At 42.8% G+C, this 14,465-nt stretch overlaps 1 protein-coding gene across 1 annotated transcript in view; it reads right to left on the minus strand.

Annotated features, from left to right (window-relative positions):
• Positions 1-12,525, minus strand: part of LOC144722433 (myosin-16-like) — an 81,665-nt gene extending 69,140 nt beyond the window's left edge. Inside the window, exons 1-12 of the mRNA XM_078600698.1 lie at positions 12,290-12,525; positions 11,320-11,463; positions 10,273-10,429; positions 9,746-9,773; positions 8,716-8,812; positions 7,265-7,357; positions 6,946-7,009; positions 6,711-6,809; positions 6,339-6,442; positions 2,963-3,101; positions 1,110-1,228; positions 139-288 (exon numbers count right to left, since the gene is read on the minus strand). Coding sequence (XP_078456824.1) covers positions 139-288; positions 1,110-1,228; positions 2,963-3,101; positions 6,339-6,442; positions 6,711-6,809; positions 6,946-7,009; positions 7,265-7,357; positions 8,716-8,812; positions 9,746-9,773; positions 10,273-10,429; positions 11,320-11,463; positions 12,290-12,499 — 1,404 coding nt within the window. The 5' untranslated portion in view covers positions 12,500-12,525. The remainder of the gene's footprint in view (positions 1-138; positions 289-1,109; positions 1,229-2,962; positions 3,102-6,338; positions 6,443-6,710; positions 6,810-6,945; positions 7,010-7,264; positions 7,358-8,715; positions 8,813-9,745; positions 9,774-10,272; positions 10,430-11,319; positions 11,464-12,289) is intronic.
• Positions 12,526-14,465: the final 1,940 nt, after the last annotated feature.

Below are 14,465 nucleotides of genomic sequence, written 5' to 3' on the forward strand. Positions count from 1 at the left end.
CCGCGTGCTCCCCGTTTGAGAACCACTGCTCTAGGCACACAACGGGGCAAATGCATCCCGATTCCAGGCGGTGTAACATGTGGAACGCAAGCGGCTGACGCACAGCGGTGTAGGAGACAAACGGACGCAGACATTCACCTCAAAGATCTCAAAGCCAGCAATGTCCAGCACGCCGATGAAGTATTGCCGCGGCTTGGTCGTGTCAAGGGTTTTGTTGACGCGAGCCACCAGCCACTTGAACATTCTGTCGTAGATGGCTTTGGCCAAGGCACCGATCGAGGACACGCACTTTTGAGTCAAGTACAAAAAACACGGGGGGGGGGGGGGGCAACGGAAATACGGAGTCAAGATCCAAAAGTAGCCGTCATTATTCCGGTCTGAGAAAGGAAACACGCGTGCACTTTCAGACGCTCTTCTGCGTTTTCTCCTGAACGTAAACAGAGCCAAGATCTGTAAATATATACTTGCTTTGTCAAAGAACCCCACGATACATTTTCACGGGCATTAATTCGAGTTACCAGCTGTGTGTTTTAAAGTTAGTGCACATTCACCATACCTCACGGGGTTCACGTGCAAAATTAATCACGACACAATTAGGGCTGTTCTGCAAAGGTATTGAATTAGATGATTTTGAAACATATGTCAGTGTGATTTTATACTCTTTGGTTTTTTCGGTAAAGTCACGTCGGTAAAATATTAAAAAAAAATTAAATCACGGTGTGCTTTCACTAAGTTGTCCCCACCTGAAGAAGAACGCTTGCGTTGCACCCGAAACGTCGTGATTTAATTTATTTAATTTTTTTACCTACGTGACTTTACCGAAGAAAGCAAAGAGTATGAATCCTTGCACTCACGAAAACTTCAAATCTAGAAAGTGTGATTTTAGTACAAAAAAATGCAAAGCGAGTGAGGCAAGGCCCTGCTACTAATGCGGTATGTTCCATTCCCCGCCAGACGATGATACTCGATAACAGACGTGATTAATGATTGCAGCACCCTTGCACAACTGAACATGAGAAGGGCAGCGAGCTGTTATAAATATGTTTTCTTATCGACAATAGCACATAGACAAAACGGTTATCTGGCACGGTGTAACCTTCATATCATACCTGATCCATGTTTTGGCTTTTCTGCACGTATTCATTTCCAACCTTGACTTTGGGCCGCGTGATGCCCTTTTGCAGCTCGCTCGAGTCAATCCCTGCCAGGCAAGCCACTCGGTCCGCCACTACACACCATCAAAGCAGAACGCCACACCAACGGGGCAAGACACGTGTTTTATGAACGTGAGTGAGCGTTTCCAAATTAAATGTCAATCATTGCTCGTGGCTTTCATCATCGAATGAGGAATGAGGCTGTGCCGATCTCCTGTTTACAGCCCAGCCCAGCCATGGACATGTCCACATTCCTCTGGTAACCACGGTTGACTTCTAGTGAGATAACTCATTTACAAATTAGTTTCCCTTTAACAATACATACATTCAATTCGTTTAAAGGTACTGCATGCATTATTGTTTTTACTTACGGATACATATACGTTATAAATTTGTTGTATAACATTCGTGTTTTCCTTCTCCAATTTGTTTACACCGGAGGAGTCCAATTAGCTACAAAGCAGATATCCAGTCGGGGCGGCTCAGCAAGTTATGACAACAAGCAACGCAACAAACGATCCGAGTGCAAAATAGAAAAAAAGGTTGGCAAGCCGCGAAAAACAAATACATCAAAATAAATGAAAGTATACGAGTACAAATTGCATAAGTGCATACATTTATCATACTTAACAGAGCTTTATTTATTTAGTCAAGTTGAGAGGATGCGATAATCAGAAGTCCTGATGAGTTCTCTACTACTGCTGATTTTAAGAATTGCCAAAGATGTGAATGCAGGAATCTCCTGACCTGGTGCCTTGAGACTCACTTTAGTTTTCTATAATAATTGGTGTTATAATATTATCATTATGAACAAACACATTTCTTCAATGGGAATAACAATCAATTTAATTGGAAATAGTTTGTCATTCAGACATTTTAGGCAGTGTAGTTTTTCTCCCAATGCCTTTGTCATTTTGCATAAAAAAAACCTTTTAATCATAACAATGGCACGTGTAGCATGATGTGTAATTCAATATACTTATGAAACATGATACTTTTCCATTTCAATTAAACATTTGAGTGGTTGACAAGAACCAAAAAAAGCATTACCTGCGAAGTGAATAAAATACAACCCAATACTCACCGAAACAATGTTCACATTTCTACTCCTTAGGGGGGTTGGTGGTTCATGATATACAATAGTAACTTACAATCTTGAATGATTCGTCCAAGAATGTGTGACAACGTTTAGGATTCGCATCGCAACAGTGACTAAGAACATCGCCTGGACTAACGGTTGTAAACAGACAATGGGGGGGGGGGGGCAAAACAGTCATTGGAGGCAAAGAATTGGCCTTTGGGATGGATGGGCAAGGCACAGCTGACTGCTATTTAATCTGTTGTCGGAGAGATGCACCGTGGCTAGGATGCTGAATGGAAGCATTTTCTCAGTACGAAGACCTACTCGTGGTCAATGCTTCCTGCAAGACCTCCATCAAATAATGACCACGCCGTGCCTTCGCTCAATATGCAGCTTTAGAGTTTATATTGACATTCAGTTGTGTATTGTTTGAGATAATGCCATGTGGAGGTCACCGGCTGCATCACGGAGTTTTTTTTTTATTCCGAGGGCCAATTTAGGAAGCGACTTTGTACTATCTGTTTTTTTTAAAGGGGCAAATTTATCATGAAAATAAACGAACAAAGATGCACTATCCCGTGGCTGTATACCACCTGCGATGCACACGAAATAGCCGGGAGATCATTAAAAACCATTGCACATGAAGTTTGCTGCGAGACTCACGGACAATACGTTCTCTGGCACGACGAAACGTCCAGTGCGCAAAGCAAAGGGCCACATAGCAAACCTTCTGTGCCATCGACCTCCGCCTGCTCCTCTCGGGGCTTCTGCCGAAACTTCATGTTGCCGAAGTGCATGATGCCGCCCGTCAATTTGTACAGACTCATCTTTTCTTCCGGAGTGAAGCCCAACACATCAAAGGCTTCCTGCCAAACAAGCAACAGGAAAGAAGACATCTCAAAAACAAAACAAACCATTTGCAAACGCACTTTTTTGTATCTTCTTCAGATCAATGAACGTAATAGCCAATGGCGGAGCCAGGATTTTCAGGTAAGGGGGCAACCCCTCCAGCAACGAAAAATGATAGAGGAGTTGTTAGTAAGTAAGCACTTGTCTCTTCGACGCGTGTGCGGCGATGGCGCAGCCATCGATCGAGGGTCGAATTCGAACCGCGTTGTGTGATCGGCATCGCGCTCGCTGAAGGTGTTGATGCCTTCAGGGAAGTCGTGAACTGAATACGAAACTGCGCACAATTCTGAGTCACTTATACCTGCTTTGCCGTTCTTATTGCCAATGATGGACTCAGACTATTGTCCTATCATCTCATAGAGTCCCTGGCACATAATAATATACTACACAGTGGCAGTGGGGGTCGCAAAATTCCGATTAATTACTAATAAACCCCAATGATCCGATCGAAATTAGGGATTTCGATCGGATCATTGGGGGGGCACGTGCCACCCCTCCCAACTGGCTCTGCCAGTGGTAATAGCCACCAATTTTTTTAAATGAACATCGACGCTTATATTGTATATAACCAAACATTATCAGTAGTGGAAAAAGTAAGATTAGACGTGTTAAGTAACAAGTTATGATGACCTCAGAATAATAACAGAAGTGTTTGTAAATATATATTTTTAAACATGATGACACATACGTGGATTTGTCTTTTTGGACAGCCATCATTGTTAGTCTACTCTAACGATGATAATAATAACAACAAAAAAGAGTGTTGCACATTGCCACGTGTAAAAAACACACGTGTGTATTTTCCTACTATATCATTGTTTATTTAATCCATTGATAATAATGATGAAAAAAATATTGTTTCACATTGCCACGTGTAAAAAAAAAACACGTGTGTATTTTCCTACTTTGCTTTTCGCCGTATTTTAAACACCTGTCAAGAAGAGTCACAAGTGCAGTGTTGTTTTTGGCTCGCTGCCTCGACAGTCTGTGGCAAGCGTCATAATGGCCACCTCCTAGAAGCCACTGCCGTCTGGTTTGTGACAAAACAAGCAAGCAAGACAATGCCCTCCCTTTACGTATAAGTCCCTCGACGCTTCACATCAGCCACGTGGCTTTCTCGGTGTGCGTAAGTTCTGCAAAATTGGTTCAGACACAACCAAACAATGGAGCGGTTTCAACGGTGTCTCATCAGCAAAGTCAGTCTTGATGACGTCACCCTGCTGCTGCTCTATATAAGAACAGGAGACACAGCAGAGCCTCACCATTCTGGCGAATTGCCCGATGATGCTGGATGCAATTACCAGCGAAACGTCGTACTCAAATTGTAAATGTTGTGGTTTCACGCTTCAACACACCGGTGGGCTAAAGCAGTGAACTATTTGTCTTTTGTCAACGTGACACTTTTTTACTGATTGGCCGTGTCGGGTGGTGGAGGGTTACGACACATTTATAAATAACGCGATCTAAACCCAAAAACGTTGATTATGAAAGTCAGTCTTGTTTGAACCAATGTGAGTGAACGGGCAAATGTTAATAAGTAAGGACCCTCTCCGTTATATATGGGTCTTCGTTTGATGGACCGATATGTGAAGGAAGCTTATTGTCCGCTTATTTATTTTGCTACTTATGTTCTCGACAGTGACCTAATGCTTATCCTCAGACTTGATTTAACGTTCCCAAAGAGCCTATCCGTAGTGTCCACATATCATGTTTATACCCAATGCATACAGTGACTTTATTATGTTTATCTAACCAGGTAAGGGCCATTGAGCTATGCAGCTCTTTTTAAGAAGTGACTTCGCTATCACAAATGATAGCTCAACGAAGTGACGAGTCATCACGTGGACGTTTATAGCAGGCAAACACTCCAAAACAAGATTTCTAGTTACGACCTGAAAATTATGGCCTTGCACCATTATATTTTTTGTTGTGGTAACATTATATAATAATTCGAATAATTACAGGCCATGGTCAATCCACTGCTGGACGAAGGCCTGCCCACACCTCATCAGTCACGTGTGGTTTATTTGCGCACACTTTTCCATGCTGGTGAGTGCGTGTTGGTGGCATGAGTGAGGCCAGCCGGGCCTGGTTCAGGCATCACTCGTGGCTGATGTAAGCCACGGCGAGGAACTAAACAAATGAAGTGCCTAGCCAATCTTCTTGGTTCTTTTGGTAAAGTCACGTAGAAGGAAAATAATAAAATAATAAAAAGGAAACATAATAAAATAATTCTCACGACGTTTCGGCCACAACGCAAGCAGCCGTCTTCAGGTGGAGAACAGGTCTGTCAAGTAGACAGAGTCTGAATTGTCTACTTGACAGACCTGTTCTCCACCTGAAGACGGCAGGTTGTGTTGTGGCCGAAACGTCGTGAGAATTATTTTATTATGTTTCATTTTTATTATTTTATTATTTTCCTTCTACGTGACTTTACCGAAAGAACCAAGAAGATGAATCCCTGCAGTCACGAAAGCTTTAAATCGAAATTTAATGCATAGCCAATGTTAACGCAATTGTGTTTTGTTCAGCCATAGGTGACCAGGCTGAAACCATCACCTACCAGCATGTATTGTTTAGTTATCAACTTGTGAACCAGCTGGACCAAAATTTGTCTTGAACATTAAACCATCACCTTGATGATACCACAGAACTCAATCCACAATAATTATAATGCTCACCACGTTTCTGACACCCACAATGCAGCACTTGGAATAGAGTTTGGCCCTCTATTGCGTGTGCCACCAACATTTAGGGAGCAGATTATTCATCGGCCCCAAGTGGCAGACTCAAGTGCCATTTTCAGTCAGACTAAAGCCCATTCACATGCCAGTGGTGTAAATAACTCGTGAGGCATAGGGAGAGCTGCCCCTGGTTCAACTGCAGCAAGGCATTGAAATGGTTGAGATGGGATGATGTGAGTCGTTTTGAGTTGCTAAGGCACCCTATAAAACGAAAATCCGTATCCTTGTACAGAAACCTGACATTTTCCCGTCGAGTATTTAACAGAGCCTAGCGCCGGTTGCTTTCGCGCGAACACGTTTTTGAAACCCACGGCGCTGCGGCGACACGCATCCGCCACTCGTTTTTTTTGCCGCACCGACACGAAAAAACCCACCACCCCGCGTGAACGTTTTGAAGAGTGAGCGCAGGCTGACAAAAAGGCCGCGCCGTTGCTCTAGAAATCGACGTACGTCGGTGAGCATCATTTCCTCAGCGTCGTCCATGTTTTCAACAGAGGTGACGCCCTGGGAGATGGAGGCATACTCCTTCGGGTTCTTGACCAGACCGACTTCCTCTGAATGGATAAAAACGAGACAAAAGAGTAGAGACGTGAGCGCAACTGCATGTGTCTAACAAGAAAAGTTGTACTAAAAACAAAAATGTCGGTGATTGTTTTCAGTTGTATGTGTAAGAAAAAAAAGCTCTGACAATAAACGCATGCGTTGGTTTACCGCATGAAAACCGTGGCACCATTAACGCACAAACGACGTGATTTAAATTACATCTACCTCTTGTTAAGGTGAGAGATTTTAGCCGTTTCAGAAACGTCTTGGAAGCCTCACCTAGGAGGTTGGGTACTTTCCCCGAGAGGAGTTGATAGAAGATGTGGTAGCCTCGTTCTGCAGGCTGCTGGGAGATTACCCGAGACTTTTCTAGCAGATCTGGGGAAAAAATGCAGACCGTCCCAGAATGAGCAGTGTGATCATAAAAAAATATATATTAGCGTATATAAATTTAGCAAACATGTCACTTGTATAATGAAGGAGTAAATATGTGTTAAAAGGCAGCTGCACTTACATGTTTCAATATCAGCTCCGGAAAGTTTTCCAGACACGGCGAAATGGATTCTTATGAATTTTCCCTATTAAGGCAAAAAAGCATGAATCTACATTGAAGCATGCGTGCATTAAAACACACACAGATCACATTTAGTGGAGACGAAGTGAATGAATTATGACTCTTTTTACATCGTTTTTTCATGTCATGTGTGCGTCTCAGGACACTGGCTTCGTAGCAATCGTGCTCGAACTACTGCGCCACCACTCAAAGACGCAAAAACTGCTATTTTCCCCTCGAGTAAAACCGTATCGAAAAGCCGAACCAATAGAAGACTTACAAATCGGGATGAGTTGTTGTTTCTCGTGGTCTTGGCGTTGCCAAAGGCCTCCAGCACAGGGTTGGCCTGGATGATTTGATCCTCCAGGGAGCCCTATGCATGAAAGGAAAAGTACGTTAAGTTTTGCCTGCTGCAGGCAAAGAAAGCACAACAGTCTGCGAGGTTAACCTTTGTTACGTTGAGTGACTTGAAATATACTGTGAGATTGCCGCTGTTGTAAAGCACAGGTATGCTTTCTGCTTTTTCATAAAAAAGACCAAAAATATAAATGGGAAGCTGAATAATAACTGTCAAGTCTCATTATAACCATAACGCAAACTTGGACGAGTGGCTCACGATCCAATTTCCTCTTCTTTTAATCGCTATGCCCATGATGCACAAACCCCCGGATCCACCAGACACAAATACACACATTCCCAATTGCAAAGCATTGAAACACAATTGATCATACTTTTTTGTGACCAACCCCATCCTCATTTAATATACAGAGGAACTTATCAGCTCGGGGTTTGGAAGGGCGTATTGTTTCACGACACAATCTAGATGTGTAAAGTGTCTGAATTGAATTGTTTTTCCTGTTGTGCAATCGGAGATGACTGATCGGGCTCTGGGTCGTGAGCGGTGATCATGTGAGAGGGGACACGGGGGGATTGAAAACCTGTGAATCATGGCGGAGGGAATCGGCCAAAGTGGGGGTCTAAACGTGGTTATGAAAGGTACATCAGAATTTTTATTTATCCTGGAGAAATCCGATGAAAGCTCCTTCTTCGCAGATGTCCAGTAGGAGCGGGTCAAAAAGTTACAACAACAAACAATACACAAAACAAACACGATAGGTGTGCAAAGTATAGGAAAGGTAAACAAACCACAAAAAAAAATAGGAATAAAAAAAAGTATATGAGCAATGCAATTGTTTGCAAATGTGCTGGAGCTCTCGAGGGGTCTCTACATGGTAATTTGGCCTACTCTTCCACGCTGGTCAGACGTCTTGCAAGGGTACCCACGCTCTACCCCAGCACAAGTGGCACACGCTGTTTACCAGTCACGTACTGCTGGGTGGACAGAGGTGGGTTGGGGGGATTTAAGAAACTTAATATCACAACAGGGTTGTCCAGCAGCGGGAGACATGTAATTTGGGACTGTTCTGGAAGGAGAATAGAACAAGCCTTAATGAATTATTAAATATTAAACATGGTGCCTAGAGGTTGAAGCTGTATGTAGTAATGATGATGATGATGATGAGCACCATCTAAAAAAAAAAAACTGAAAATAACTTCAATTACAAACGGACGTGACAGTTCGACACCACCACCGTTCCCACAATGCACTCTTTGAGCGCAGCAGCAGCAGTGGGTATAACTTTTCTCTCCGCAGATAAGCTGCCTAGGGCTCCACGCATGCAGCGCGATGGCCGCACGCACGTGCAAAGCGTCGTCTAACAGCACCATCACCTTGCTCTGGTCGATCTGTTTGGTGCCGCCTCCAATGTTGGCAAAGTACTGGATGACCTTTTTAGTGTTCTCAGTCTTGCCGGCACCGGATTCCCCGCTGATGCAATGGCACGTGGGAAGGAAAATAACAAAAAATACAGAGTCAAAAAATGCATGCGACCACCACTGTCATCATCATCATCATCACCACCAGGCTATCGTCAGGCGGTATAACACGTGGCAGCCCCAACGTTCTAAATCTAAAACGGTGACAGCGAGAGTGCCTTCTGCATAAAGCGGCAGTGTAAGTCTAACGTTTATTTTCCACGTATTTATTACGTATCCCACTGGGTGTGACGTTCATTGTATTTTATATATTGTAAATGCGTGTATACGTGTCATTATGTGTTTGCTATGTATGTGTCAAGAGACACCCAAATAAAATATTTTAATAAATACGTTAAAAAGTGTATAGCCCATTGCGTCCCCTAAGTAGCAAATCTCTCGTTGTGTGCCCCCCTTTCAAATCAAACAATCCGAGTGAGATGACAGAAGAGATATTGACAAGAGCGACGAGAGGTACATGTGAAGTGAGATAAGATACATCTAGACAAAATAGAGGATGTAGTGTGAGGTAAAAGAAGATATACAAACAAGATATACATTATAAAAATTAATTTATTTTAATGTTGCTTGGCTACGTACGGTGCGAACGAAGTTCAACATATACATACAGTTGTTGTGTGATAGTTGTTAAATTTGAGCTGATATTTCATGCACCCCAAGATTTTTCATGAATATCGAGCCTCTTGAGCTTCGTATAGCCTCAATAGCTTTTCCTTTAATAAAATAATAATTAGTATTATAACGTTTAAGCCTTTCTCAATCCACTGCTGGATGAGGGCCTCCCAACTTCGCCATGCTGGTCAGTGCAGGTTGGTGCAGTGGGGGTGTTAGGATAGTTCAGATGTGGTTGGCCAGCGACGCTACATTTGGCCGTGAATCAAACCCTCATATAAATAAATAATGTACAGCATAAATAATTACTTACGTAATCAGCATAGACTGGTTGGCTTTATCTGCAGGTAAAAAAACAACATGAGCGCATTACAAAAACATGCACGCAACAATAATATGGCGATGCTCTATCGAGCGTGCACACCCATGCATGTTGATTCACAAGTTTGCATCATTAGCCATGATGGATGAAGTCCTTCCCGAGCCACCGCCACCTGTCAAGATTCCAGCGACGTAACTATACATCCAGTAACTGCGCACAAAACCCATCTCATCACTCCATCTCTTCGGTGGACGTACAGCCCCCCCCCTGGACGCATTCCCATCTCTCGGCCGCCTCTTCGTTATTTTATTCTTGACCACCGGGCTCTCGTCCCTTCTGCCCAAGGCCCAACCGCTCACCTTTCTCCATCTGCGGACGATCTCCGGTGCGTCGGTGCTCCTCTCTTCCCGGCACCTCGCCGCGATTCCGAGCGCACGAGCGCGGCAAAATCGTGTACGCAAATCGCACGGGGCGCAGCGGGAGTGAGGAGGTGGGCTTTTCTCCGCGGAGCCGCTTACTTATCAGCATGTCGCTGTAGGCATTGTCGGAGATGGAGAAGAGGTGAGGTGGCACCTCGTTGCGCTTCTTGCCACGGTACATCTTGGCCACTCTGCTCCCGTATATGGGCAGCCACTTGTACGGGTTGATGGTGACGCAGAAGAGCCCAGAGTAGGTCTGCACACAGCGGAATGTTCACGATCAGAGTCTTTACGTCGACTTGGGAGGATATCCGATTAACTGCGCGGCTCTTTTGCACCGTTATCACGCGGGGGAATGTTGCCGGGCACCCGGTCTCTTTATAAAAAAATTCTATTAATTTGAAGAATTGCTGTTAACATCGATCAATGTGGTTTTTTGTTGTATAGTGCACTTCACATCAATAAAGGCATCTCTGAGCACTTGATGTAAAAATACATTGTTGACGGTCAAATAGTCAGCATCAGTCTTGTATAATTCGTGGTGTTTAATAAAAATAAAGGCATTTAAAATGTTCACATCCTACCATATTTACCATTTTCTTAAAAAGAGAAGTCACTAAATCATAACAATGTCCTGCATCAAATGAACAAATGCACAATGCAAGTATGGTGGGTGACATTTACTGTACAATATGTTAGTAACAACGGCGATTTTACATTTTCTCTGTTCATAGTTCACAATTATAATTGGCCTGATGGACCCTGAATTTTTCATCACAAAGTATGTTACAACATTCTCTGTCATTGTTAACATGATGATGTTTTCATCTTTACATGTGCTTCTGACTGCCTTTAAATAGCAAACATTTTTTTGTATTATTATACATATCATTGTGATATGCGGGTTTGCCAAACATACTTTATTTACAATGTGCCAGATTGAACTCAGGTTGACAACGACTCAAATCCACTAACTACTAACTGCTGCGATAACAAAACAACAAACAGCATAGCAATCTATGCAGTGCTGTGTATATTCGTGATTGAATGAAACGTCTATCTGACTTGTCGAGTATAAACAAACCCCCCCCCCCCCTCCATACGAAGTAAAGCGCGCAGACAATTCACAAAAAATATCATACGCACGTAGATGCGCATTTTGACGTATCTCTCCTTGAGGTTGTTGAGAACGCTGGCTTCGTTGAGGAAGGTGAGGTTGGCCATGTCTTCTATCTGCTCAAACTTGGGAGGGTTCATCTCCTGCACGATGTCCTTCTTCACCTTGGCGATCTGCGCACACGAACAAGCGACGTACTGCAATAAGCCACAACGAAAGCTACCTGGTGACTATGAATGAGGTCCTGTGGTAGCAAGTTTTAGTGATAGCAAGCTCACACTGCTGCTGACTGAAGGGATCTAGGCTACTTTGGCCTTCTCTTCCACGCTGGCCAGACGGCTTTGGAAGAGGTGGGAATACCGTACACATTTCTGCTGCTGGGTGGATAGAGACCGGTGGATTAGAACAAACATTCGCCAAATGTTTCCCGCCGTTGAGCCAAGAGATTGAAGCGCCACAACTTTTGGAATCGCAAGCCCGTTGCGATAACCATCGCATCGTGGCATCTTCCCTCGTTTTTCTTTTCTTTTATGCAAGGCCGTAGCCATGGAGTCAGCATTGGGGGGGACCAAATCTTCCAGGGTGTCTGGGGGTCCCAACCCAGAAAAATATCTACATTTGAAAACTAAGTTCCTGCCTAAAATATAAAAAAATTCACTAATACGTGGGATGGACTTCTTTTTTTAACCAAATGTCGAATAGTGTATTGTGTTACATTGCTCTGATTTTACTTTTTTTTACCATTTCTTGTTTCATTGTATGTAATGGCAGAGATTAGGGATTCATAAAGTACAACCATAACCACAATCATATAAACAGAAATCTATTTTATAGCAATGTATTGGGGGGGGGGACATTTTGAGCATATTTGAATATCGGGGGGCATGTGTGTGTGTCCCCCCCAATATATATTATAATTGCGGCCTTGCTTTTATGTCTCCAGACATCCCGAACATTCTGTCGGCGAGCAGCCGACGTGTTTTGTTTTGTTGTTTTTACCTCATTATTGACGGTAAACTTGACGGACACGGTGTTGTCTCCGTGATCATCCTGGATCAGCGCCTGCATGAAGCCCTCCTTCTCATCTTTGACCCAACAGTTTTTCTTGATGTCAAAGGGACGGGCTTGGAACTCCAGCTTCTCCGAATCCGTGGGCTTCAGGAATGGCATGGGGTCCTCATCATCGCCACACTCACCTTTGTACGGCATGGTGACGTCTGGATCAGAGAAGTTGACTCAGCCTTATACTGCAAACAGAGAAGAATTGAACCAATTATGACAGGACGTACATACCTCGACGAGGACAGACGCGGCTCAAGTCAAATGTCATTCCTGGCGATCAACTTTTGCTTCATTTCTTAAACGTGTCCGTTCTGGGTTCCGTGAGTTATTGATTACTTATTGGTGAATTTACATTGGTTATATTGGATTCACCTGGAATTTTAAAAAAAATTTCACATTTTGTAGGCTGAAAGCAGTTTTAAAGGAACCTCACAAAAAGTAAATGTATTGTCAGGTGTGGTTTTTAAAGTCACACAGCATGTGTTCATGTTGTTGTTACGCTTCAGCGAATTAACTTGTTTGAGTTGTTAACAAGAGATGGGGAATTTTCAAATCAACTTCTGCTAATTCTGTCAAAATAGGCAGAGCGTTGGGTTTCCCGGGCACACCAAACAATAAACCGACCTGGAAAAAGTCAGCCCCCGAATATCGCGTCGAGTCACGCACGAGCTCAAATATATAGCGGAGTGGCCCCCAAAGTGGGCTGGGGAAATTGTCAAAAAATAAACCCAGAAGATTCCACCGTGCGCTGTCGAGGACGTCCTCGGGATATCTATTGGAACTTTGTATTTTGGTTTCAACTGATCCCACTCTGGAGGATCAGTGGACGCAAAGAGCTTTAAGCCCTGGTGTCCCTCCAAGGGCACAGTGCATTACTTTCAATTAGACTTTGCAAATAGAAGAACATGGCTATAAATATGCAACCACTGTCACACAAAATAATGAGATCTAGCAGATGAATCATTGCATTGTTCAAACCACAACTGATGGTACGTATATTAAAATAATCATTAGTGTACGCATATCTTTATTATGCGTACGATCATTGTGTTTCGATCACAACCGTGTTTTTCTGCCTCATGTTACAGTACATTGAACAGCGCAACATTTTTCACAAGTTAATTGAAAATAAGAAAACAATTACCTGTATATCCTTTGATGTCAGATTGCATGCTGTGCACAATGCACATGCAAGTTGACGTTCATAAGTTTTCTTGGTTCTTTCGGTAAAGTCACGTAGAAGAGAAATAATAAAATAGTAATACAAATAAAACATAATAAAACATAATAAAATACAAAGACAACGTCTGAATTCAGACGCTGTCTATCCGACAGCCCTGTTCTTCACCTGAGGACGTCTGCTTGCGTTGTGGCCGAAACGTCGTGAGAATTGTATTTTATTATGTTTTATTTTTATTATTTTATTATTTCCCTTCTACGTAACTTTACCGAAAGAACCAAGAAGATTAATCCCTGCAGTCACGAAAGGTTTAAATCGAAAAATGCATAAGTTTGTGACAGTACGCGACATACAAAACAAAAATCAGAAGGGGTAGGCAGCGATTTATTATGACAACATTTTTTAAAAGTTAAAGAGGGAACATTCTGTTAAAATCAAGAAAATGTTGACGGTATTGAGTTAGATAAGATGTAAAAGCTGTGTCATTCGGTCAATACATGAAATTGATGATCGAGATGGGCAAAATGTTATATTGAAGTGTCAAACTAAATATTGATAAGAGCAACTTTACTAAAAAAAGTAATATGCTATGTTCTTGTGTTTCTCAGTTTTATGAAAATCAATGGGCAAGTTGTTTTATCTGCAGCGTACGTTTCTCAGTCTTAATCTCTCCATCTTCATAAACAATGTACTCGTGGCTCTCTCATATAAAGGGTTGTATTTTTCGACGTAAACGCTTACGACCAAACTGGCAATCCAGTAACAACTAGTCACAGCATCATAGTGCTTTAGTTTGCAACAACAATTCCCACAGAGCACGCGGCAAGAGAAACAGATTACCGCATAACGACATTCTAAAAAAAAACGTCTAAGCTGCAACCATAAAATTACTTAATCATTCCACGGTTGACGGAAGGCCCTCCATAAGTGAGA

This window comes from Lampetra planeri, chromosome 1 (assembly GCF_965212315.1).
Source record: "Lampetra planeri chromosome 1, kcLamPlan1.2.h2, whole genome shotgun sequence".
Lineage (NCBI taxonomy): Eukaryota > Metazoa > Chordata > Hyperoartia > Petromyzontiformes > Petromyzontidae > Lampetra > Lampetra planeri.